Source organism: Mya arenaria, chromosome 15 (assembly GCF_026914265.1).
Source record: "Mya arenaria isolate MELC-2E11 chromosome 15, ASM2691426v1".
NCBI lineage: Eukaryota > Metazoa > Mollusca > Bivalvia > Myida > Myidae > Mya > Mya arenaria.
In genome coordinates this window covers 43,498,777-43,526,650 of record NC_069136.1, presented here as the reverse complement: position 1 = coordinate 43,526,650, position 27,874 = coordinate 43,498,777, and the positions used below count along the sequence as shown (strand labels likewise).

Sequence of the window (27,874 nt, the reverse complement as noted above, 5' to 3'; positions counted from 1 at the left end):
TCTAACATAAGACATAAGCATGATGGAAAATGAAAAAAAATGTTTAAAAGAACGATGACCGGTACAAGGAAGCAAATGTAACAACGAATAACAATCAATTAATGGAGTAATGATACTTTTGAAACGAAAAAAGTATAAAGTAAAACGGATTGAAAAAAATCAACATTGTAAGCATTTGGGAGTCTATTTACAGATTTATATTCAGTATGAGGTGAGTTTCCGAAGAAACCCGGTTCAGAATATGCACATGAATACTCTTAACTACTTATTTGTCACATGTTGGTGCTTTCGCTCATTTGTGCGAAGCTGGGTTGCAATATGTATCCAGGCCGGAACGCTGTGCCTATAAAGAACTTCTTTTGGCAGTGGATCATACACCAGTTCAATATAAAGGTCATCATTTGCATACGCTATCATCCCCACGCAAAGGCTGAAAATGCAATAAACATAAAACGTACCGTGCATGCATATGTATTAAGCTCTTGTATGGCTGAGATAGGCCAAATATTAAACGAAATAATATAGACGTAACTCTTTTTGTATGAGTTGAAAGTATACGTCCAAACAAATACCTAATGTTTGTATCATCTATTTCTTCGTTATCATTGTTGTCGCCATGACCTAAAATGATAGTCATGAATTCGTGTAGTGCTTCCAGTAATCGCAACAACTTCTCGATGCTGACCTTTTTAAGGTTCTTTTGAAGAGATTGTTCGACGACGGTTGGCATTTCATCTCGATATTTATCGGGCAAATGCTCGAACACGTCCTTTAAGAGAAAACATAGTGTATAACAAAACAAGATAATAAATATATACATGCTATCAAATAGCTACCAGAAAGTAGGGAACATGACCGATACAATTAATTATCAATCAAACCTGAACAGAGCGCCCATGTTCGACTAAAAGCATGTTTCTTCGGAATGACATCAAAAGCCATAATGACTTCACATGTTCAAGGTTGCATATACTTCTAGCCTGAAATTGAAATATTTTGCCTTTCTGTTTCTGCTTACATCCTGTTAAATATACTAATGTCAATTAAATAACGATTTGTACCCCTTATCATTTTCGAATTAAATAATTTCAGTAGTTGGTATTTGTGACGACACCTACGTTTTCAGTACCAGGAAAAACATGTGTTTTCAGCATTCAGTCATTTCAATTGCTAAACACGTGTCTGTCAACCATTGACTAAAGAAATGGTAAATATTTTGTCACTATGTTCTTACATGTATAAACGTCAGTTCTAACTCCGAACAGTCATTTTATTTTTCTTATATATCCATAGAACATATAATATAAGATTTATATATAATTTAACAACTCGCTATACCTTTTCACTCGTAAATGTTTTAGTCATATGAAGCTTTTCTCTCATAAACAGGTCAAGATTCTCGTTTGCCTTCCCGCCAACGGTCTTCAAAACGTTCACCATAATGTCAAGGTGATCGATAGAGGAACAGACATCTTGAATGGTTCTAAACTCGGAGCAGATTTGATTTTTTGCACTGACATCCAACTCTTGCTAAAAACCGAAGACGCCGAGTTGTAATAAACGTTATAAATACTATTACATGCACTATTAATGTCGTTTGTCTGAATTTGTAAGAGAATACAATGTAATCAAAGTATTTGTAAACTAATAGTTCTTGAGAACGCATTATACTTGAAGAAATAATATACCCAAGCCACACATTTACTCAATCTTTCTAGGTGAAACAGAATAAATAAACATACTTAAGTGAAACACTACGGAGACAAGCTCAGTAGCTAAAAGTTTAAACATAAGCCCTGTTTAATGGCACAGGGTAACCACCAAAGACATAAAAAACAAAAATCACAAGAAACTACTTAGAATTTGGAACAATAGCAAAAGTTTACTTTTATCTACATCATATGTTTTACTTTTAACATTGTCCGGTCAAATTAGTTCACCATTATAAATAACCAGACCTGAGGTATTGTTTCGTCAATCATCGAAAAAACAGAAATGCTTGAAAGCTCTGTTTTGTAGACCATTAGGTCGATCTGAAATAACATGATTTATTAAATCGTAATTTAAAAGTTAAAATGCTAATGTTTAAAGGTAATAACAAAAACAAGCACGTTTAAACAGAAAGCTATTTGTAAATATATACTCTTGATTTGAACTCTAATCAGGCAGAAAAAGAGAACAAACGAAATATAAACTGATGTCTTTGTCAGGTTTAACGATGTCCGGTATGCATGACCGTTAAAGGAGAACTGTGCAATGACTGCGATCACAGTAACCTAAGTAATAGAGCTCTCGTTTCTCATTTTATACCCCGAAGGCTGGTATATATAATACACATTCCGTCCGTTCGTCCGTCTGTCCGCACCAATACCTAAGGTGGATAGGTTTAACTGACAATAGGGTTAGATTTTTATAAGAAAATGTTATAAAAAAGACCTGGTTATGAGCTTATTCTTACAGAAGGAAAACCCTTATGAACCATTAATGATGTCCTTGTGTGTTTCTTACAAATAATGATTCGCACAATAACTCAAGAACAGTTGGATAATGAAGCTTGTAGGTTGCACATGACCCATTCTTTTTGCGGTCAGTAGGTCAAATATGAAGGTCACGATCAACAGTCTGATGAAAGATTTGTCCCCCTCCCCCCTAAAAAGGAAAAATAACTTGAGAACTGTTAGACCTAGGACCATCAAACTTCAGTGACAGGTTGTTCTTGATACGTAGATGTTCCCTGTTATCTTAAGGTAAATATGTCAAAGCCATGGTCAAAAGTTTGATGAAAACGTTGTCTGAAAACGATTTGCGATCTGTTTTACCTAAGACCATTAAACTTCATTGGTTTTGTGTCCTTGACCAAACAATGATCCCAATTGTGTTTGAGGTCAGAAGGTCAAAGGTCAAGTTCATGGACATCAGCCTTTGTAAATTTTGTCTGCAATATAACTCTTACATTTAAAAACGATATACTTAGACTTCATTTGCTGCTGATTGATCTCTGTTCCAGAATGAAACGTTCCAGAGTAGCAAAGTTTAGTTTTTTCTCCAAAATTCAACAGCCATTTGGTCGTGCTAAGACCAAGTGCAAACTATTGAATTTACCATTGTTGAATTATTGCTTCACTTTTGCACGATTGTTACGCAAAAATTATATGCATAACTAAGCTTTTTACTGAATGTACATCAGAAGTGCAATAACAATTAAATGAATGAGCAGTTTTAGAGAAGAATGCCGGGCAAAGAGTTTTTTTTTTCCATATCCAAACGAGTGCTGTTTTGTCAGTTCATTGCTACAGTGTTCAGGATATTCAAACATAGATAACTGCTCTAACTTCCTTCCGGACTTGAAGTTGTTCGAAAAATTGATGTGCAACTCTGAACAATGTTTTTGTCGGTCAAATACTTTAACGAACCTGCAAGCCAGTAGACATTTCAACGATGGATTTTGGCAAGATGAACCTGCTCACAAGTTTCCTTTGCATCGCTTCAAAGTCGTATTCAATCTTTGTCCCTTGTCCCATTTCAAGAGAATATTGACCGTTTGCATGTATTATTGGTAGCAAATCGTGATACAGATCATAGCTTATTAGATGGGCATCGGTGACATCAGAAGGAAAAACAACCTCTTTTCTGCAAAAAAATGAAATACCGAAATTGTTATTGCAATTACATTAAAATCGGCAACTATTCAACACCACTATGCGAAAAGGATTATAAAATTCCAAGAATAGACCGTAAACAAATCGTTAACAACCGATTTTGATTAGTTTAGTTTTTAATGTTTGAAATGAAATTTGGCTTATATAGTCGAGTTCTGTTCAAAGTTCTGTTTAATGCGTAAATCATGGCGTGTAATCTCTCCACATAAAACATTTTGGCAATAAAAACCCCAAGATCGGATGCCAATGGCCTAGACATTTTTCATGAAAATATCGAAATGTTAGATCAAAACAGAAGAATTCTTTTGAAAATTAAACAAGCAAAGAATGACAATAACCTATTAGCCACACTGTCCTAAAGCACTTATGTTTTGATTTAGTACCATTACTTATAAACGTGTAAAGCTAAAATAAATGTATTAATTGTTTAATACCAAGCCGTATATAGAGCTAAACATGAGATTATGTTTAGCCAATATTTAAAAGTTATCGAAGATCAAAAAGTATTAATAATACAATAAATTATTCACATTTCAACGATAAGGTTGAACAAAAGCCTACTTTTCAATTGACAAAAGCTTCGAACATTGCTCTAACATATCGTTCTGCTTTCTGAACAGATATGACAGAAGGGCATAAGCAATCAACCCGTCGTCCTTGTAAGAAGGCAGGAAGAATGACAGACTGCTTTCATCATTAAAGGATGTATTGCATAAGTCATCTGGCACAGCTTTCAGTCCATCTGGAGTGGCAAATGCTAAAAGACAAAACAAAGGATAGTGAACATCATTCTTGCAATTTGAAAATTTTTTCCACACAATCAGCCAATAAATAAAAGCTTGAGTTTTGAAACGTTTAATACTTTTGAAAAGAGTGGATGATTATAACTTTGGTTACATCGGCTAAATTTACGAAGTTCCATAGGAAAATGAGATTTTCAGGCCGGCGTTTTATTAGGTACACTCGGTAACACTGGGTAGAGTGCTTTACTAGTTTATTTATAGGACATAATTCTGTTTTGATTTCCATGGATTTTTCTATTTACTTGGTTACATTTACAACAACAGTAACAATACTAACTTTGAAAAGTTTACCACAAGATCACGTTTTGAGACAATTGTGGTTATTTATGCGAAAAGCTACAGAAAAAAGCCCAGTAGCAAAAAGTTTGCATGTGTTACAATGTTTCTTATTGCAGTGTTGATTGATTGGCGTGATTTTTGCCCTGGTGTGAATGTGTTTCCTTATGGTTATGGTTGATTCGATTGGATGTGGTTGTTTGTTATTAACTACATTTACGATCAGTGCAGTAAGCATTTATAACAAACACAAATATTATTTTCACTGTTATTGCACAATAAAGCCTTTGTTTCCTTTCTTCCGTGTTTTTTTAGCCTTGTACTCACAAGAGTTACATCAATAAAATAAAATAAGTTATACTTTCTGTATATCGGTGGATTATACAATAGTTTTTCATCAGACAATAATACATCAACATATTATAAGTATACAGAAAAAGGACCGAAAAGATAGGTAAGCTATTATTAAAACTTCTCTCCTTATTGATATTGATGACACGATGCAAACTATCGTGTTACGGGGTGTAGAAGCAATGTGTCCGGAATACATAGTGTCGCACACTGTCTTAGTCGAATATGACGCAGTGTTGTTTTATCTAAAACTATTACTTGTCCAACGCTGACTTCCAAAGTCTCAAAGTAACACAGCATACATGTTTTAAGTGGTTGATTGCGATGGTAATCAATAACAATGATAACAATTTCTCTTCTCTAGTTTAGAATGTTATATTTTTTGTAAATTTGATCGGAAGCCCTAACAGTGGTATCCTCGATGCTTGTCAAAAACAGAATGTTTTATCAATATCCTTTGGTCAGTATCTACCACGTGACTGTGACTGTGACTGAACCGTCGCATTTAGAAATAAGACGTTTTGACAACAAAATGCGCTTAGGGCGATAAACATTAAAGATATATATCATAGGCATGTACTTGTAATGTGGTATATATATATATTACGAACAAAAGAGCCTTGTATAATTAATATGCAATGGACATTTAAGTATTGCAAAATATATATGTATTCTAATAAAATAAAATTTAGTGATAAAAATGCTACAAGAAAATTATTGCAAATAATTGGCGTTCTAGCAATATCATTATTACATCTATATGGTATAGAAAACTTTTAGCAACACAGGCAAAGGCACATGTAGTAAAATTGTCGACAATAATCGCAAAAGTAATGTTATGCAGAAAAATAGTTTACACAGTGAAATGTTTGTTATTCATGAGTGAAACAAACATAATATGGGAAGTAGGACATATGAACTGGTTCACGCTTATAGCTCGGGGACAATACCGATTAGGCCTTTATAATTTTTACGAAACATTCGAAAGATTTCGAGGCTGAGATGAAAGGCGGATATGTTTTTGGTTTTGTTTGTTATATCATTAAAATGAGGACTTTAGATGAAGGGTGTTCGGACATTTACGGGTTAAGGTAACTGGATATTTTGGAAAATAATCTGCCTGAGTGTAACGGTGTAAAAATAGTTGCCGGTTGTTTCTATCGGGCCGCACTGACAGTATGGATCTTGGAAAAAAACATACTTCTATTGGTCCTTCTTTAAAGAAAAAAACTACATGTGTTAAATACTAGTATGCAGAACTAAAAAAGTATTATCATTTTATATTTATGCCACTGCTTGATATGATTCTAATTGGTTTGAAAAAGGTGGACGTAAATATTATTTGAGCTTCCTACCTTAATTGAAACATTAGTTCTTAAAGCGTTTAACAATTATTATGATTTGGTGTCTCGGTTGACATCGGCGTCTTTTACGTAATGATGACAATACAATATATCTGGGAGGAGAGGTGTAAAAAGGCTGAACTAAACTTTCTGAATGAATCCGAAATTTGGCTTTATTTAATGATATAAAATAATCAGAATATGTTAAGTTTATTCATGAATAATATTTTCAAATTTTAACATGCATTATTAGTATTATTCTTATTATTATTATTATTATTATTATTATTATTATTATTATTATTATTATTATTATTATTATTATTATTATTATCATGTATCATATTAAATATATCATTAACGTATTCTCCAATTTTAAGCTAAACTCCCCATGGATTTTCTACTCGCCATCATGGTCAGACCCTAGGGTATAGCCACGACTTTCGTCCAATGTGTCGAGTCCGGTGGAAACTAGCCACCGCGGGCTGAATACATCCAAGATCGCAATGGGCAACAGGTGGTACCGATGGAATTCTTCATACTATTGTTTGTGTTTGTCTCTTTATACCACATTATATGCATTTATGTATCAATCTAGAACTGCTATAAGAAATGTGATGCACAGAACGTGCATGTATTTGTCTTTTCAAAATGATATCTTTGAGGTGAACTTCATTCTTTTCTTTCAGTGAATGATATACAATAGCAAATATAACAGGAACTTACCATAGTATTGTAACTCTTGTTTGCATGCATCCAAAGAATCTATGAAGTCTTGATAATACTTGTGAATAAATCTGTGGTCTGGAAATTCTGGAAAGATAAGTATAGTACACGGAAGGCTCTTGTCATTCCTTCGGGACTACCTTTATTTGTCATTGATATATCTCGGGAAATTGAACAATTTTAAAATAAAACGATCGTGACATCATCACATTTAGAATTATCGTTTTCGCGCCAAGATGTCGAAAAAGACACACAAATATAGATTGTTATTTTTATTATATTGTACCATATCATGAACTTAAATCCTCTTTCACTAGAATTTAAATCTTTGTACATGAATATATTTTTTCACTCTTCCTTTAGTTGATGACTCAGCGTTTATTTGTTAGTTACAACGAACGAACAAGACTTCGGATATAAATGTTGATTCGTAAATGTTAAACAATGTATTACCTGACAAAGCCTGCTTCACTTTGATTTGTTTTGCCTCAGACCTTTCGAATTTTCTGTAGTATTTTTCTATCAAGAGCTTCTGAAGTCTCAAAATGTTTGGTACATTTCGTAGCATTCTAAGCACCTTTTCCTGCAACCGTAAACATTGAATAAATAATGTAGGCATCTTAAGGACTGCGAGTCGCATATTGCCCTACAAAATTCCATATTTCACGAACACACATAGGGGTTATAAAGTGGCTTTATTTCATTATTATTCAATGTGGCTTATATCATTTTATTTTCACACAATGACTAACTCATATACTTATACTTGAATACCAGAACATGGTTGCAGTTATATAGTTGGTTGCCTGAGCATCCAGCGGCAGCTCTGTCGCAAGTTTAACTAAATGAATGAGGCAATTCTAAATTTCTTGTAACAATGTCGAATCAAATATCGTTTTCGCGTAGCGCAGTGTTATACTCACTTCCTTCATAAATAACTTGATAACTTGAAGGCCGTCATCTGCAACAGTCTCCAGATCCTGCAGCATGTGTTCAACAGATACTGGTATTCGAAAACGCCACATAATAGGGACATTCTGTAGATGGTCCGAAACTGCCGTATATGGAGACACTGCCAAATGTTCATCAAGTTCGTATACCATCGCCAGAAGCTTACTACGATCTGAAAATCACAGTTGCAGGTATGTGTATACCCCCTTTGGAAATCAGGGCATGTAGGTAGTTATGTCGGTCAGATGGTCTGTCGTATATAGACGGTGTCTTGTCCGCACAATTACTCAAGAATGGTTTGACGAGGACCATTACATACCAATGGTAGCTTTCCCTTCACCAGTATTTGGCCTCCATTGGTTTGAGTTTAGTTGGTCAAGGTCATGGTCAACAGTCTATTGAAAGTATATCCGCGCAATACCCAGAGAAAAAATTGACATAGGACCATTAAGCTTTAACGATTGGAACCTGAAGAGTACCAATACCTATGGTGTGGTAAGCGAATCAAAGGTCAGGGCCAACATTCTTATGAAATCTGTATCCGCAGTCAAAATTTCGGATTGTTGTTTCCACTTTCATGCAATTTTGTGCGACAAGTATTATTGAAAACGTTTCTTTTAAAATTCAATATTTCTCATGTGTTTGACAATGCTGCGCCCACGAAGCAAGACGTTTGATGAACGTTTAAACTGAACGTTATGTTTTGTCTTCGAAAAAAATAAATATATAGATATTGACTAGTAAAATATAAGCTTTTCCAAATAACTGTACTTGAACTTTTATTATGTGATGTAACTTAAACGGATTTTCACTAAGTCGGTCTAAATAATATGCTTTAAATAAAAAAGAAATATACGATGAACATTTTAATATATTTATGCAAATTGTATTTTACAACTACACTGACAATATGCCAACACATTATATACGTATATAATATAGAACTAATAATTATAACATATTACCACATATGCAACAAATATTACCCTTTTCCGAAGAAATTTGAACGTTTGCCTTGTCAAGAGATGGATTCAATTCCTAAAAATGGAAATGGCCGTTATTAATATCTCTAATATAGAACTATACACACACTTACACACTAAATTTAGAACTATTATTATTATTAGTATTATTATTAGAGGGGACATATGGGTTAACTACATAAAGGTATGTTTAGTGTTACATGTGGTTTATTACAAATAATATATGTAGAAAGTATTTGTTGATTTGACAGTCTCACAATCATATTTCACAAACTGCTATTAGTCCATTTAGACTAGTTCTGTGCTTTACGGAGTAGAAGACATACCTTCTGTTTTAACATTTCGGCGAACACATATTAGTGCGCGGTTGAATCAAGTGCAACATTCAGATGACTAATGACAATTGGGCGGAAGTTTTAAGCTGGAAAATTTTCTTGGTGGTCAGTTCTAGGCTCAAAAGCGATCCGAACTGTTAACTTTTCAGGCAATCAATTTCAATGGTTTTGTTGGCTTATACTATTATTATGATAATATAATGGAAATGTATGGATATAACACAATGTTCATAGCATGACACAATTATGTTCGACATGTCTGCGCCATGCATGCGGTTTGTCACGACAGTGTGTATATTTGATGTTTCTTCAGGAACAATGGGTTCAAGAATCCAGAACATGTTTACTCACATTTACGGAAAGTTTTAAAAATTCGCAGAATGTTAAAATTTTAAGCAAATCCTATGTAGTAAGCAATTTTTTAAGATGTTGTATATCATTGAAACGATGTTGTATGCATTACATAGATAACGTACTTCAACATTACCATCGAACTGTTCACGCTGTTTCAAGCAAAAAATCGCATGCCCCGGCAAAGGTTTTGTCGTTTGTAATACAAAAGTTCAAACGAATAGTCATAAGTGGCGTTCACATATCTTACACATTGGATTGTTTTCTAATTAGTTCAAGCTTAACCTTATTCTTATTGCCTGTAGGTCGCACACTCTTTATCGTATTCTCTATATAGTAGTGGGTGAGATATATTATACTAAAGGAAATATGTTTATTTAATAACAAAATGTACGAGTTTTTCTTCAAAAGTGTCCTCTTACAGACGTGTGAAGCCGTTACTCTAGGACGAAGACCAATTTTGTCCGAGGCGAAGCCAAGGATAAATATGGTGTTTGTCGTAGCGAAAGTTTTTTTTTATGTCTGTAGGAAGACTCCTGAAGAAGAAAAGAGTAATTGTATCTGACTTATAACACGAATAGTGTATCGCATATATTAGTGAGCAAATGAATGCATTCATAAATAAATAAATAAAGATTTATTAACGGATAAACAGAAAAAAAAAATCCGAAAGATAAATATTAGATTATTATCATGGCCTTTCCAAATACAATATATCTGGTAGTCGGATTACTCGAAATTCTCGTGCACGGTCCGCTTACAACCGTAAGAAGACACTTTTTCAATAGCGCTGCTGGGGTATAGTCGTATAATGAAGAGAAAGACGTTTGATTTTTACATGTGACAAACAAATAATTTACGAGTTTGTACATTTAAAAAAAAATGTCTTTTTTGTGGTGTTTGGGTAAGGAAACACTAATTCAAGCAGTGCAAGAACGATATTGCTTAGTAATTGTTAATGTTGCGCCAATTATGAAATAGTGTAGCATGATCTCTTATTTTACGAACTATTGAAATACCCAATACAGTAAAAGTGTCAGGGATTAGAAATAGGCCTAGTAGGTATAGACACTTCATATAAAAAATGATTATAGTAATGATGGTAGATTCGGTAGTGATTGACTAATGATGCAATCTGTCATTCTATTTGGTTAATATCAGTAACTAACTCTTATCATCAGTTATTATTTTTTACTGTGTACGTTCATGCTTATAATCACACGAACTGCTTATATTATTACAAGCGTTTTACCGGCCTCATACCGTACAACTGTAATATGTCTGGCGTTAGTTCTATGTTTACAATATGTTTAAAACATACTTGGTATGATATAAAGGCTCATATAAAGTATATAATCACAACCTACCTTGAGAAACGGCTTCAAGTAGTGTGTACAGAATTGTTTTTCCCATTCCAATCGGTCTTGTTTTGTTTGTAGTTTGTAGAAATCAAGTTTACGCTTTTTCTCTCCTGACAAAGTAGCAGAACACGAAATAACCACATGTTGTCGAACAAGAAAATCGAGTTTATTGGGAGCAAAACACACTCATACAACTACTACGACGTACATTCATGACCATATAAAACATACGTCAATAATTTCCTGCATATAGTCGATATTATTTTGTTAAGATAGTATCTAAAGGTAAGTAACAATTTGAAATGTTTTATATGACATCCAAATAAAGTGAGACTGGGCGTTAAATATTACAATCATTGGAAATCAGCTTTATTTACCGTGGCATTTATCCAAAAGTTTGCGGATGAGGATGTGTAGAAGTGTGTAAACCTCGTCAATACTTTTACCCAAAATTTCTCTGATTGCATTGACATCGTTTATTAAGTGTGTCCATACAAAATCGCAAACTTTATTTGTATTTGGAACTATGATCGCCCGGATCTAAAATTCATCAGACATGACTGTATATTTCATAGTGCAAATATGTGTTTTTGTGACAGTAAAAATAACCACATACAAAATGATATATGCCACCGGACAGGGTACAATTTCGGAAACGAAACCCTAAATTGGAAAATATCACATTTCAATTTTAATTTTAACTACCAGTAGATAAAAGCACTATCATAATCACTTCAATGTGAAAAAGAAAGAGGATTGATAACAACCGATTTTGAAACCAGCGGAATAAAAAAGGGCACAAATAACTTGGAAGACAAGTGAAAAATGGACAAGGGGCAGTCACAGATTGTCCAGACAAAAATGTAGAAATGAACAATGACAATAACTCTGTTTGGATCTATCTGTGTAAATAAAGTATAACAATACGGAAGGATGGACGGCCGATGCGGCGACTTTATGATCACTCTTCGGAGATCATATATTTTTAATTGTGGAACAAGATAGCAAATAATTTCAAATAGTTCAACCGGCAATTACGACATTTGCAACCACATACTTATATACACATATCTATATTGCCCTTTCTGTCACGGAAACATATTTCAATTAATAATTCGCTAAGATATTTAACTTCATATAATGTCAAAATATTTCTTATTCAAGTTTTACGTTACCTGGTCGGGATGATTGAGGTTTCCGACAAACATTGATGTGTGCAGAAGGAACCGAATCATTGCGCGCTGTAGAGATGAAAGTTCACGAACGGGTGAAATACTGCCATCTTTACGTGCCGGTCCTATTATGTGACCAATCTGCGGGACTGGTTTGTCATTCCTGGAAATATCAAATAAAGGATACTTTAATTTGTATCTTGAATCAAGCTTTTGCTTAAACAATTCACCGAGCTAATGCACTTTATTCAACTTATACCTGGTTAATTCAGCGTTGTCTTTCAGCAACTTATGAGCTTGTCCGCCAATTTTTCGACCGCACTCTGGGCATGTTGAAACGACGAATGCTCTCCCGCACTGTGGTTGTAAATATGTGTACATGCAATACAACACAATATAGTGATCCCGCTCTATATGCAACGAAAAGTGCCAAGAATAATAGCTTTCCTTAAACATTATTACCCTCTGTGTAGCATCGCGTTTTTAAATATTTGACTGTCGAGAATTCGATATTTGCGAATTTACCAAGTATTATATAAACTAGATTATTTTTATACTTAAAATAAAACACTGGGTAAAACCAACTGACAACGATTGATCACAACATCTCAATTAAAGATCAGGCGAACTAAAACCTAATGTGAAGAGACTTGTATGATTTCTTTGTTCATGACCAATTCTGCAATCAACGTTCGTGTTAGCAAATTAACAATGTGGAATAAACAATTAAATATAGACTTACATTTCCAATTACGTATGGATGGCCATTTGGACATTCTGTAAAAAGGTATAAATATACGCGTATGTGTTCAAACATTGCACATGAAGATATATAAGTGTTCAAACAAACAACGTACACAGAAAAGTGGTATAGACGGTGCTCGTCTGTTGCTTAGCTCCTAGTTGTATTTCTACGTTAATATATGTGCAAATATTAACCGCCATTTTTGAATTTCAAGATTTTAAAATACCGTTATGACATAGCCCTAAATATGAAAGACATATCAGAATTTTTGTCAATTGCTGTACCGTATTTTAAATCGGAGAAAAAAAATGAAATTTTTGTATACAACTTTGATGATTGTCGAGCTCAATCACCGACATTTTTATTGAAAAAAAAACACACCCCATTTTTGATTACATCCCAATACAAATGTTGCAAAGTAACGTATTGTGATTAAGAAGCTATGATTAATCACTAAACCCATCATTCAATACATTTAAAATATAATAGTAAGACGATTTAAATACCACAAACTAAAATACGAGGCACATTCAGTATGTCATACGAATTAACCGATAATATGTTTACCGAAGTAAATAACTTCTTGTACTTTCCGTTATCTTTACCGTTACTGACAATTTAGAAATACATATTTTAAGATAGTTAATAATCAGCACAACTTGGACATACATTCATATAATCTTAGTACAGGACCATTTGAACAGCTGTATTAAGTACTATAAAATGTCATTTCTCCCATCATTTCAAATTTTACTCGGTTCTCAATACCGGGACTGAAACTCAATACGATTGTACCATTTTAATATAATTATTAGAAGTGTTTGGTAATTACCCGTAAATAACCATGTTCACGTTAATCTAGACAGGAAGATTTCGTCGCTAATATTTTAAATTACTATTGTGTATAAGCCTGCATATTTATAATTTGAAATAATAGTTTGTTTTGGAATATTGTTGAGATATTTTAAAATCAAACGTTTTTCAAAGTCTACAAAAGTGATTTTTTTCACTGCTACACTTAAAGCACTCATACTTTTAAATACAATTTTGTAAAGCGAAACGAAATAAATAGCAATCATGTCAGCGAATATTTATATGGATATGGTTTTGTTTATCTATGGTCTGTATATATATTTTGTTGACAAAACAATAACAAACCTTTGGTAGGAACTAATTTTTATCTAGTTTTATAAACTGCTCTGAAAACTATAATTGTTGATCTCTGTAAAACACTGTAACATTTGTAGTTATTATATTAACTATTTATCAAAGTCGAGCTTTACTTGCATGACATACTGAATTCCCACTCAAACTTAAGGCGACTTCTTTACTGTGAAAGTTGTTTAAAAAATAATGAATAGTTTGCGAAACGGCGTTTAAATATACACACGATGAACACCACTTTAATTTGCCTCCAATATTGTAATAGAAAAGTATGTCTTGTTTACAAAACAACAACGTTGTACACAATGGTGTTTATGGAATTGCTATTTATTGGATCAGATGATGGAAAATACGCCTTACTATAGAAGTGAATATCTTCTGATGTGAATGCTCTTTTAAAATTTTTTTGCATGTCTTCAAAGTTGTCTTCTGGCATTGTAGGCAAGAACATTTTCTGAAAGCAATTATTTTCCATCTTTAAATGTTTGTGCAATGTACGTATGTATAGTTTCAAAACAATACTTGGTAGAATTATAAAGTGTGCAATTAAAAACAATTGAGCAGAAACTATTATTAAAGCACTTCCTCGCTGATAAACTGCTGTCATAGTGAAAACGTGTCAGTAATTGAAAACAATCCTTACCTGAATACGATCCTCTCCTGAGATCAAGGCCCCAAATACAAATGTCAGTGTTTTGTCGTAGGCAACATTTGACATTACAGAGTTGAAATGAACAATTAAATATGTCAACTCTGATTCTGTTCTTCTCTTTGGCAACTGAATGCGCTTGGTAAGAATATCCTTCAAGCTCCTCTAAAGTAGATTAAATTATAAAGAATATACGATTTATTCTATTAATTACATGTTCTAAGGTGAGAATTACATATCTATTGACAAAATGACAAACAATGCAAACCAAACATAAAGTCAGTTTTATACTACTCACCCTTTTTGAAGTTGATATGTATGCGTCTATTCGATTCCGAAACTGAATGTGGAAACAGTTTATGGTATGGTTAGACATATATGTTAATTTTGTTCTAATGACTCTCGAATGAGTATCATGGGAAGACGTCAAAACTGATATATTTTATCAAACGTGTAGAGGAAGTTCTTATGGTGGTGCTCGCAACCACGAAATTTGGGCTAACAGATAAACACACACACACACACACACACACACACACACACACACACACACACACACCACTAGCCCATTCTCATACATTTATTGGTTGAATTGAATGGTAAACATATGCAAGGTTGATTGTTACACATAGCCAATAGAAACCCCATAACATATTAATGTACCGGACTATTGGACGGAAAAAAGTTTGTAAGACTCACCACCGAATTCCTCTCGATTTTGTTACCATGAAAGTTTGTCAAAGCGCGAAAAATGGAAAGCTCTAATGCAACATCAGCAACACTTCCCTTCATGGTCTGACATAAAAACGTTGACAAAAAAACTGAATGAATACCGTAAGAATAGTAAAATATAAAGATTATATTTTCTTCAGCAACACTGATTTCAGGGGTCTTACTACGGTCAACATAAGCATAATTACCATAAGGATGCTATCAAGATCCGACACATCATTTTCTGCTACCTTTTTCAGAGCAAATCGGAATTTTGTGTACTCTTCTCCATACAGCAAGAATCTGTCAACGCAGCTATCTTCCTTAAATAATCGACCATTAATCATCTGTTATAGTATAATATACACTTTGAGTGTAATGGGGTAAAATGACGCGCAGTTATCGATCGTTTACGACCATTTTTGTGACCAACATTATCGTACCTGTGTCAGAACTGATGTACTTTACTTGACAAAATCGAGCTGCTGATATCATAATGAACACCCCTACCAACGAAAAATTCCTTATCCACCATATTCGATTCAACGTTTGATTAAAGATGTTGTTTCCAGCTTCATTTTCTTTAAAGTTACCTTAATTTCTTTAAACAGACTCTAGACACCATTAACGCAAAAGCGTTAGGGATATAACGGGGTTATTTAAAACGAACTTAATGATTGCTGCGAGTTTATGAGATAATAAACCGTAACAAAACGATTTTCTGTAAATCAGGTCTAACCAAGAACAGCATTAATGCATTCCAATACATTTCGCGACACCCGCCGTAAATACATTTTAAAAAGGTGTTAGTAATTCACTAACGTTGTTTGTGCACAGGTCAGGTAAGAGAAATATTTTCGTACAATAATTTTTAACGGCAATAATGCATAAGACGTTAGTATTACAATGACCGATATCAATGAAAAATCTCCTTACTTGCGCATTTGGCTGTTCATCTAATTTCACCCAATTTCTAATTTCCTCTTTTGAGTTCGCAAGCCTCTCGTAAGTTTCCAATCCGTGACGCCTACAGATTTGTTTCACTAGATAATTTCTGAAAGAATATACCGATTATAATTTGTCAACTTTTTAATGCAGCCTTATCGATACACGAGATTCAAAAAAAGTAAAAGCAAACAAACACACAAAAACAAACAAAAAACAACTGTTGCAATACCAGTAACAACGCGATACATTGCTATAAATTATTTGTGTTCAAACCTCTGAAGTCAAACACAAATATTTACACCTCAACTGCCATTCCTTAAATGAACTACCTTTCGGCAATTGCGTTCATCAATCGATGAACGCAACATCTTCGGATATGTTCGGATCGTAATTCATTGCATAACAATGTACATGAAAGCTATTGATCTTGTTATTGGTTGTATTGTGTCCGCAGGTCCCGTAAAATATAGATCAACATTTTTAAAAGTTGTTTTTTAAATTTTAAACATAATGGTACCAGAAATGTTTCAATTTTACGTTTTAAAGTGATTTCAAGTGATTGCTCTTTTCCCGCGTTATTGTGACGTCATTTGAAAAAAAAATATTTCCAGTTTTAGTCGGGTCGTTCTATTTACAGAATGGGTGAGGACGGATTACTTAGAGGTTTTCTTAAATGAAAGTAAGAAATTTTTTAACAATTCTTGAATGAAATAATGAACTATTGGTGTAAATATAAGGAATGAATTGCAGGGTTGATGTCATTTTCAGGGATATGAACGCAATTGGTTGGTCAAAGTACGCGTGGAGTCCTTCGGACTCCACACACATTGACCAACCAAATTGCGTTCATACCCCGATAATGACATCAACCTCGCAATTCATTCCTTAATTAAAACAGACCATTAGTCGTCAAATATGAAATGTCGCCGATTGTTTAAACTTCATAATGATACACTGATTTCAAATGCGTGCACAAATAACACACGCATTTATCATAAAGCGTTCACGGACAGAGGGTTATACAGCAAAAACGGAAACGGAAATATATTCCTTTACTTTAATGAAAATTAAAATATGTTTTTATATATGTCCCTCTTGCATCTCTTCCAGTGGTTACTGTTAAGCCGGTTGCAGTAACATAAACAGCAACTCATTAAAAAATACACTACATACCTAATCCACTTGTTTTTATTTTGTTGGCAAAGCTTTTTTGCATCCCGGACTATTTTGATAGAGGCATCATTTGCAATTGTGTCATCGTTTGCAAGTATTTTTGCGACAAATGATAAGCTCACTCTTGCCATTGCTATCCCTTGTAACACATCAACATCTTCTTTTTTTCCTTCCAGAAATTCCGAAGCAACTGACATATTTCGGGACAATGCTTTCAACTTGGAAATGGTATTGTCTTCTTGGTAGATCTCTCTTTCCAGTTTATCCTGTATTGGTTTATAAAAAAAATATGTGTTTTGTACGATGACTGGAATTCATTATACTTGTACATTATTGAAATGAATGTAATTTCTATTTGAAAGGCAAGAACAAACTTTTACCTCAAGACAGTGTACAACCAGCAGACAAAGCTGACATCTATTTTCTGTAGAAATCATGCGATTGGCACTTGTTAAATATCTTTTTAGATTTCTCGTCATGAAGTCATGACTGCGTGAAAAAAACAGAAAAAGTAAATATTTTTTGTATCAAGTCATACAGATAATTTAGTCACTGTTCCTTTCACAATCACATAATATTGTACTGTGCAATTTTACGTATGGGAGCCAAGTCGCGGATTCCAGTATGTATGCCGATAAAATTGTGCAAATGGAGTTAAATCGTACATTCGGGAGAAATTGGCTATAGTATATATAATGTACTTAAAACGTTTCATACATTAAGCTAAGGAACAAATATAAGCCTTTCATCCACGATATGATTTAGCTATTGTATTTGGCTCCTTATATTGCGTAATTTAGTAACGCGTCAACACGGCCCAGTTACCAGAAAGCCTCGATCTTACTCCTAAATCTAAATCTAAAGCCTAAAAGAGATTTCATGCTTTTAAAATTTCTTGCAAAACATTATATGTTGAACATTATTCAAAACAGACCTATCCGATCACTGAATACGAATCTCAAAGAGTAACAATAACATTTAATGATTTGTAAATATCTGACCATAATACGTGCTCATTTTTGCTCTGTGTACATCGAACAGGCTATGGTGTCTGCATTCAATGCTTTTTTATTTTTAATGATTAATACATAATATTAAAAATCAGTGTTATTTTTTTTGTAAATGGGATATACTCCTGAACGTCTTAGAGAACTTTAGGAGAAGGATCAAGATTACGTCTTAAAATAATTAGGAAAAAAAGTCGTTTTAACTTTGATACGAGCAGCCAATATATATTTGAAACAGTCAATACAGCAATTTACAAGAGATGTCTCAGAACGTGACTAATGCCCCCGATTAGACCTTGTTGGATCGATAGCCGTTAATGTATAGCATATTTGTAGAATAAAAGGTTTGAAAAGCTGAGCTTTTACGTCTCTTTCAATATTTCGCGCATTTTTTCAAAATTGTTTTGTGTAATTTAGAACATAATTTAATAAATAGTTTTGAATGAAAGGTCCACGGTAATCGTCCACAATGCATGTCTTGAAATCGGCGATAGTAAATAACGATAGGCGATCGCTATAGCGGAACAGTACTTGAATGTTTAAAATGACTCGGACCTAGTTTGTGTTTTTTAATACATCGAACCAAAAAGAAAGTAGAACAATTACCGGTAGTTTTTAACATAAAAAATAAAAATAAAAAGTTTCAAATAAGTTCTTACTCCGACTGTAGAATGAGTTGCAAGAGAAAGGATCGCACTACAGGTATCTGGTCAGCACCAGTCTCAAACACTGTCAAAGATTTTGTGTGCTTTTTGCCTTCCTTATCAATGCAAACAATGTACTCAAATAGTTTTTCAAGCACGCGGTCAGTAGGAGAAATGCCTTTGGCAAAACAAAACTGGGATACGACATCTAGAAGAAAGCTATTAGTTCGCTTTTGAAATACGGTAATCTTTTCTGCCATTTCCTGGTGTCGTCTGCAATCAAAACAAACAGTAAGCTGTCATTTTTAATAATTTGTTTTTTTACAATGCATTTTATGTATTTCTAAAATTAACTTACTGAGCATCCTTTGGCTTCAAAGGAGCATTAACATCTTTGCAAACTGGACATCTGAAAGTCGTTGTCCTTCCTGGCGTACATTTGTAACAAAAAGCGTGCATGCACATCGGAAATAACGGGACTCCTTGAATTTGCCTCTTGCAAACGACACAATCATGTATTTGCCTTTAATGGAAACTTATTTTTATTGCGTTTATTAAAACATATGTCAGCAAATAAAATATTTCGGCTGTTTTGTTTTTTTTAACTTATCTTACACTCCACGAATTATTTTTGTGTACCAACTGTAACGGATTTAACAGCTATGTAAAACATGTTTTTTTTAAAATACGATTTCTTATAAAAAAGATGCTATTTCACGACCTCAGTAATGAGATGACTATATCGCAACTAAAAACCGTGAACAATATGCCTTCGATGCACGCACGATTAAAATTTAATTCAATTTTATTATATTTTATAGCAACAAAATCTATAAATATATAATAAAGCGTTCCAATATCGTCATGCGCAAAGTTGGGAATAATCTCACCCATCACTTTAGAAGGTTTTTGAACTGTGATAAAAAGGATAAATAAGGTAAATCCTTTTTTTATAAAACTAAAAGTTGGGCTGAGTAGTGCACAAACTTGATTTATTTACCAAAAAAAATATTTAGTTCAAGAGCTTTCTTATTCCTGGTATATTATAAAGTTTATCTTATGAATTGAAGCAATGGTTGGAAACACACATATCTGTAACTATAGGTTTTATCGGGAGACCCCTGCATGTGTTAAGTGTATATCAAGTTTATATTACATCGCGTGAATATAAAAGGCTTGTACAACTAGTTCTACAATTGCTCGTTAAGTTTAAATAATATCTTCGCATCCGTTTGGTTCTTTCATCGCTTTCACTTGTTAGCAACGGCATATAAGTGCATTTAAAAGTCTAATGTTCATGCAAGATGGACCAGGTTACAGTTTAACGATTGAAAATATTAGAAACCTACTAAGAACAGTTTAAGCTGTCCTTTTTATTAACATATCATCTTAGTCTGAATTCATGTTTGGAATATGGACGGTATGTTTCAGCGAAATATATTCAGCCATGAACGGCATTTATGAGATGTAATATCATAACGTAATATCAACAAGAACGACAAGATTTGCTAGCAATACAAAAGACCATTTGTACACAAACCTAGCTTGCAGACTTCTTGAGGTATCCAATATCCATTTGTGTTCGGATGGACTCAAATTCATTTACAATATATCTGTTGTCATAGAACCACATCTTTCGTTCGATAAAAAATAAAATGGCATGCATAATCGCATAATGACCTTCTGTCCACATTCCACATACTGGCACTCTCATTGAGTAATATAGGCTGCTTTTCTATGAAAATTCCTTTAAGATCATATAGATTTTCCGCAAATTTTAGTTGCTCCTTGAATTTTATTCCAAGAACCGGCTTTCACACTTTAATTTCCCTAGAGTACTTTATTATGAACAGATGATTATAGTCTGAATCAATGTTAGGAATCTGGACGGTAGGTATCAGCGAAATATAGTCAGCCACGCGCCTTGTTTGTGTGACCGAGATCCTGACTTGAATCCAATCAACACCAAAGGCAAACCCTAGCTTATGTTCACATCAACTAAATATACCCAAGTTGTATCGCTATATGCCAATTTTATCCAAATTTATTTAGCGGAAACATTATTTCTATTTAAAGTAGTTACGACCTTGACCCTTAAAGCAATTCAAGCGTACGACGTCAAAACAGGCTTTTGAAGACTTTTGAACGGAAACCATTTTTCTATTTTTAGAAACAGCGACCTTAAGATTGATTCAACTGACCCATCATACATTCAATTGTATGTCTTCACGAATGCTTGCTATTTCAAAGTTTTAACACTCTAAGTTATAATACAATAACCACTACAAAGACAATTACAGTGTTTCCTAGCTCAAGTTATCGAGTGTTAACAATTGTTCCATTGTAAGGTAGACAATATAATCTAGCATACCCATAAATTCTCCGCAACATTTCTTGATTGCTGTCATTCAGAAAGGACTCCAAGGCTTTAAACGACTCGTATTGTCTTAGGTCGCAGTCATCTCCAAGTCGCTACAATACAACAATGCAACAACAAATTAAAAGCTAGCTAATGCGATAAATAATGTAAATGGACAATATTAAGATACATATCATTCAAAATGTATTTTTCCGACTGTACATACCTTCCACAAATTTCCAGGGCTATTCGCAGCAAAACTATCGTACTTTACTATCTCAACGTACAAATGTACAACCTGACTTCTTGTCCATAAAGACCTTAATGCAAAAATAATTATACAATAAGAACCGACCTTGTACGCTGAAATTCTGTACTAATTATAATACCTTATATAGGTATAATTACAGTCGTGACAAATTGCGCCAAAGTTTGGTTAAACATCAGTTCTAGCATAAATTGATAACAATAAGTTCAATATTTTCAAGAGAGGGTAGTAAAAGCAGGAGACATGTATTTAACCAAAGTTCTTTTTTTACAAAAAACTGTTATATCAATATTGGATGTGACATTCTCGCTTTCTTAGATGAACATCATGCTGCGACATCGTATAGTTATATTAAAATTACAAAGCTCAGGTTGAACTAGTTAGCGTCGCCAATTATTGTGCATTTATATCTTTCGAAGGCTGAACATTGCACTTTTTGTAATTCAATTGACGAGCGTGTTTAAAATATAAGACCCTTAGATGGCGTCGCTACGACGGTTGCGGACATTTCCGTTGAATTCATAAATAAACCACGTGTAGGGCTTGGGCCATAAACGTACCCGATTAACACCATTGTTAAATTCTATTTATCAAAAACAAACTATTGTTATTTATAAGTGGGAACAACGTATTGCTACTTTATCGACATCTGTCAATGAACATACTATTTGTCGTTAATTTACATGCCTGGCAAATTACCTTATCCGTTTCCACTCGGTCTATTTTCTACATAAAGCACTACATTCTTTCGCAAACGTAACGGAAAGACATAATATGTGAAGAAAAAATATAAAACATGTTGAAAAGTAAGCACAGAGTGTTCAGACTTTCGTTCCGGATGCATTTAACATCGATTTACGACCGGCTTTTAAAAGAACATGCTTAAGTTATGAAAACTGAATTTACTTAATTTAGGTAAATAATTGATTCCATTTCTTTTAAAAAATGAATCCGTTTAAACTTTGGGTTAGTATAACTCTAGCTTCTGTAAAGTATTTTATTACTTCATTAGATAGTGATAAATAGGTAATAATAGTCTTTAAATCATATCACTAAGGACAACCCAAGTTTAGCCTGTGTTTACATTATTTTACTTTCCATTCGACTAATTACCTTATGTTTCTGAGGTTGTTCTGTAACGGGTGGGTAGAAGTTATTTGGTTGATTTTGTAGAGTTGCATAGTTTTCTCGATAATTGGGCCGTAAATTGAGACAATTGTCATCCATTCAGATCCCGTTGTGAAGTTGTTGAGCTGCCTTTCGTCCCGAGGTTTTAAAAGTTCTGATAAAAGGTTCAGCGCCAAGAATGTCTAAACACCATAACAATTTTAATGACGTTTTAGATTGGATGTAATCATTTGTGATATATAACTTATTATGAATATGTCAATGTCATCAAGAATAAGTTAGACTGAAATTAATTATGTGTGTGTTAAATAAGAAGCTTCTATTATGAAAAAAACGATGCTTTTGTTTATGCATTAGTTCGTATTGAATTAAGCATTCAAACACATATTAAATCCAAATCAAATACCCGTAGGAAGATTACTAGAAACTCTAAAGCTGTTCAATCAAATTCAATCAAACCAAGTGCAAAGCATAAAAGTAGAGTCCCTTGACCTAGAATATTGTTACAATCTGTAACGTTCACATTTACTAACGTTTCGTTTTGTCTGGCTTGGGACTAAATATTATATGTCTTTGATTGTGGCCGTTTACTCGTTTATAATATTGTAAAATGAACTTATATTTCGCCGACCGTTCCAAGGCGGTAACTCCAATAATTTTAATAATGATACGTTGACGCATGTGTAGTCTGTTTTTCATATTTAGTGACGTTGTATGTCTCTTATTTAGTGTATTTTAGGCCTTTTATTTGTGTCCCTTTACTGTTTTTTCATAAATTTGGCTGTTAGTCATGTCCGATAGTTTCCATCATATTATTATATAACATCAAATATAAACACCATGTATATTTCTATATAGATTTTATAATGACCCATATGCTCTATGTATTTAACTGCATACATCAGGAAGAGCATGTTGCCTTCATATTCCACCTTTATTCAGACTTCAAACATTCTAATGAAATTTTGATAAATATTTTGACATTGTCAATACAAACAGCGATGCTTCATGAATATGAACAACGCACTATTTATGGAAACTTCTCTATGCCCTTAAAATATGGATTTTAGGTAAAAGCATTTCTTATTATTGTTCAGTAGTTATAATTTTGTTTCAAGGAAATATGGATTAGTATTTTAACTGTTTCATGATAAATATCAAGCTTGATTTTTAGATCGATTAACCAAATCATTTACCTTTTAATTTGAGTTAATGCTGCATTGTATTTTTGTTTTATTAATGTCCGGAATGAAGTTCTTAAAATAATATATAAGGATGAGTGTAATAACGCTTATTAGTAATTTTATTAGTAAGTCTGATTGGATATGTGTGTTTGTGTATATATATTGTAAAGCACTTTTGAATGTAGATCGCTTTATGAAAAGAATGCTATATCAATTAGGTATAATAACACATTAGTCGCCTTTTTCATACAAGTCCCCCCAACCCTCAGATTAAGATTGGTTTCTATTTATGAACCCCATGGCAGGGCGTTAAACAGATTGTACGCAGAACTATACGATCTGCGTCAGAATCAAGTATAATTTCTACGCTGAAACGCTAAAGAAACGATCGTGGTCTGAGAAAAATTCATAACATAACGTATATATGTCAACTATGTACGTACGCAGTCATTCTGTTTCACAAGAAAGCTCCCCGGATTCGAATTCCGACATTTTGAAATGGCTTGCATGCATTCAGGCCATACATTGTTCATTGTTTGAAAGCTGGAAATTTTTTGTCCGAGTTCTCGACAAGCAATGTGTGCGCAAACCAAAGCTGGGACAAGCATTCCCGTTCTTTTTGATTTCCCAAGAAGTTCTTGCGTTTGAGCCAATACCATAGACGAAACGAGCTATAAATAATAATAATAAAAATAAAGCATGCATAGCTACGGCAATAAGTACACATATTACTTGTAATTCAACAATCGACACAATACAACTTATTTAAAGAACATACTGGCACTTCTTCTTCTGACGTTGGAGTGTATATGGAGTGAATCAAATCATGCAAATAACATATCAATGCATCATCACAGAACGAACTCATTGGTTCTCCGAATGCATTCAAAATGTTTCCAATCGCATGATTCCGCAGAATTTCTGTGTAGCTTTCGATCTCCTTTGTCAGAGTCCCTATAATGTTGCGACAAAAGTCAATATTATGTTTTATTTGAGAATGATAATTATATTTAAACGGTTTTATACCGATATATTTTTATGTTCTACTTATGTGATTAAAATTGTGCATGCAATAATCGGATAGGTATCTTAAAGATCCATGTGCGTTAATTACACTACATATACTCGTGTGAAACAGTCGATTGACAGATGTAGATGTCAAGACATTTTGAACAAAACATACACCTTTTTGATTGGCCCCTTTGGACAGCAATTTAGATCTTACTAAACATTGACCTACCTCCTTGTTTTAATCCCGGTTCATCTAAAATTGCTGTAAATGTGTGTATTATCACCCACGAAAATGGAAATTTACAGCCAAATTCATGTCCTTCGAAGCCAGTTGTCATTGTAAAATCTTCAGTTACTTCTGTCCCAAGTAAAGTCTGTATGTCTGCAAACTAAAACAAACCCTTTCTCTTTAGCTAAGATGAATTCGGGTGCGAAAGGTCCCGGGTTTAATTCTCGATCAGATCAAACTACAAGACGTGAACATGTTTGGTACTATTAGCTCCCTTGGCTGGTATTCGGCATTAAGAGGTTAGTATTGGGATAGGTGTTGGGACAAGGGGCACGTTATGCGCGCATCAACTAGTTGTATTCCCAATTTAACGCCTGCTTCCCTAATCGTTCCAAATCGTTATCCACATTATTAATTGATAAAGCCATATTGATATGTGATCTGTATGTGTTGCTTGTACGTTTTGTGTCTTTCGGCTCAGTGTCCTTTTGCCTATGGCTCTCAATTAACAAATTTGACAAATTGGCTTGTCCTTGTAGTTTTCAGTGTGCCATTGATCTAATTCAATTATTTCTTTATCGGAAATAAATACACAGAATAAGACAAAAGTACTAGTGTAATGGTATGTTATTTTGAAAACGTGAGTGCAAAAATGTATTCAATCTGCATGCCGCTTTCTATGCAAAAGCGAGTGTGAGATTTAAGTAATGATGAAATCAAGATTATTGTAAAGTTTACTTTATCATTGATTTTATTTTTGTCCAAAAACAATATTATGATTTCTGGAAGTAATTTAAATCTTACCCTGAGTTGTAACGCTTCCGGGTTGTTAACAAACCTTAGCCAAAGTTCCCTCTTCCAATCGGTTAAAGTTTCAGCTAGATCAAAGTTTCTGTTTGTATCGAGGTAGGCAATTATTCCACTTAGTATTGGCGCAACCTTTGTCACCATTACATGAAGACAACTTCGCCTAAAATTATAAACATGAATAAGATCATTTAATATCAAAATATCTCTGGACGAGATGTTCTTACGTCGTTTCGTGTTTGCGGCATGACGCGAAATTGGGATTCAAAGTAAAGTTCAACAGTTCATTTAATAGCAATCAGGATCCAGTAGATCAAAATGTTGAGCTCAAACGTATTCGCACATTTTTGTATTAACAATATTTCCAATGTTTCCTACCTTATGTAAATTGCAAATGAAAGTTAGATTTGATTAACTGAAAAGCATGTCTGGTTGTGAGTTTCTGCATAAAATAAGCTTTGAATAATGTTAGTGCAATAATTCACTGATTTAATTTGAAATGTTACTCTGTTCAATGGTGTAAAATTAAACAAGTACTGTACCTGTTTATTATAATCAACTGGTGATATATCATAAAGTACATTTTAATATAAGGAGACATCATTGCTAGTGCTTCCAGATGATAGTCAGAACCGTTTATAGAATCACTTTAACGACCGTTTAGATAACAAAACTAATGTACATTGCACTAACATGGTTAACTTAACACTTGTCTTCAAAGTTTTGTATTAGAGTGATACTATATTTTTCTTGATATGCAGATAACACACAAGTGTGCATCCGCTGTTCAATACGGCTTTATTTAAAGTACAATGGATACAAATTTTAGAGAGACAATTACCTGAAAGTTCCAAATTTGTGAAATCTTCCAACATCTGCTGCCTCCTTTGAAATTGTTGTACGCGCCATAAAGGAAATGCCCTGTTTTCTACCTTTTTCCGTCAACAGTTTATCGCACAGAAGAACGATAGCTCTAACAAATGTGGCGGTTCCTAACGATAAAGCAGAAGGCATTTACGTCAGTGTAAATATATCAGATATTCGGCAACAACAAACCCCGTAAAAATATATCGAACTAATTTCTCCGAGCATTCTATCAGCTTTTAAATAATAATGAATTACTTTCGAGGAAAATCAACGTCGATTGTTCCTTACAATTGTGTGTACTTCAATTATGTTTTGTTCTACAATATTATTTAAAATTATACATTTGATAATATAAGCATTTGTAGCCATCGGAAAAAAATAACGTTATACCTGTTTGACCTTCAACATCCATTAAAGCGTGCACGATGCTTGAACGTTGAAGGTCCCTTTGAGCGTGTCGTGGAGGATCCTTTACCCTTGCTATTGAACGCTGAACGCATTGGTAAAACAATCCCCGAACCTTATCAGGTTTGCTGAAACGGAATATGTTCAATAAGCATATAGTTTGTTACGTAATTGGTGCACAAAAATGTTAATATTTGGTATTAAATATATCCATTTTTTAAATTACTTTCTTTATCTTAACACAATTTCGTTATCATGTAAAAA

At 33.6% G+C, this 27,874-nt stretch overlaps 1 protein-coding gene across 1 annotated transcript; it reads right to left on the bottom strand.

The window, feature by feature from the left end:
* Positions 1–5: 5 nt before the first annotated feature.
* LOC128219522 (E3 ubiquitin-protein ligase RNF213-like) lies at positions 6–27,644 on the bottom strand. The gene is made up of 35 exons (XM_052927332.1): positions 27,596–27,644; positions 27,180–27,330; positions 26,336–26,501; positions 25,532–25,691; positions 25,070–25,245; positions 24,735–24,962; positions 23,093–23,289; positions 21,938–22,031; positions 21,724–21,824; positions 19,711–19,875; positions 19,368–19,625; positions 18,082–18,190; positions 17,702–17,967; positions 16,517–16,634; positions 15,790–15,903; positions 15,569–15,664; positions 15,168–15,209; positions 14,864–15,034; positions 14,581–14,674; positions 13,054–13,088; positions 12,571–12,668; positions 12,315–12,474; positions 11,517–11,679; positions 11,146–11,249; positions 9,096–9,147; positions 8,082–8,281; positions 7,612–7,741; positions 7,159–7,245; positions 4,221–4,416; positions 3,414–3,630; positions 1,959–2,033; positions 1,339–1,530; positions 882–980; positions 573–769; positions 6–430 (listed from the first exon to the last, which is right to left on the bottom strand). Exons 1-35 carry the CDS (start codon positions 27,615–27,617, stop codon positions 262–264), a joined length of 4,902 nt encoding a protein of 1,633 aa, XP_052783292.1. The 5' UTR covers positions 27,618–27,644; the 3' UTR covers positions 6–261.
* Between the last annotated feature and the right edge of the window lie 230 nt (positions 27,645–27,874).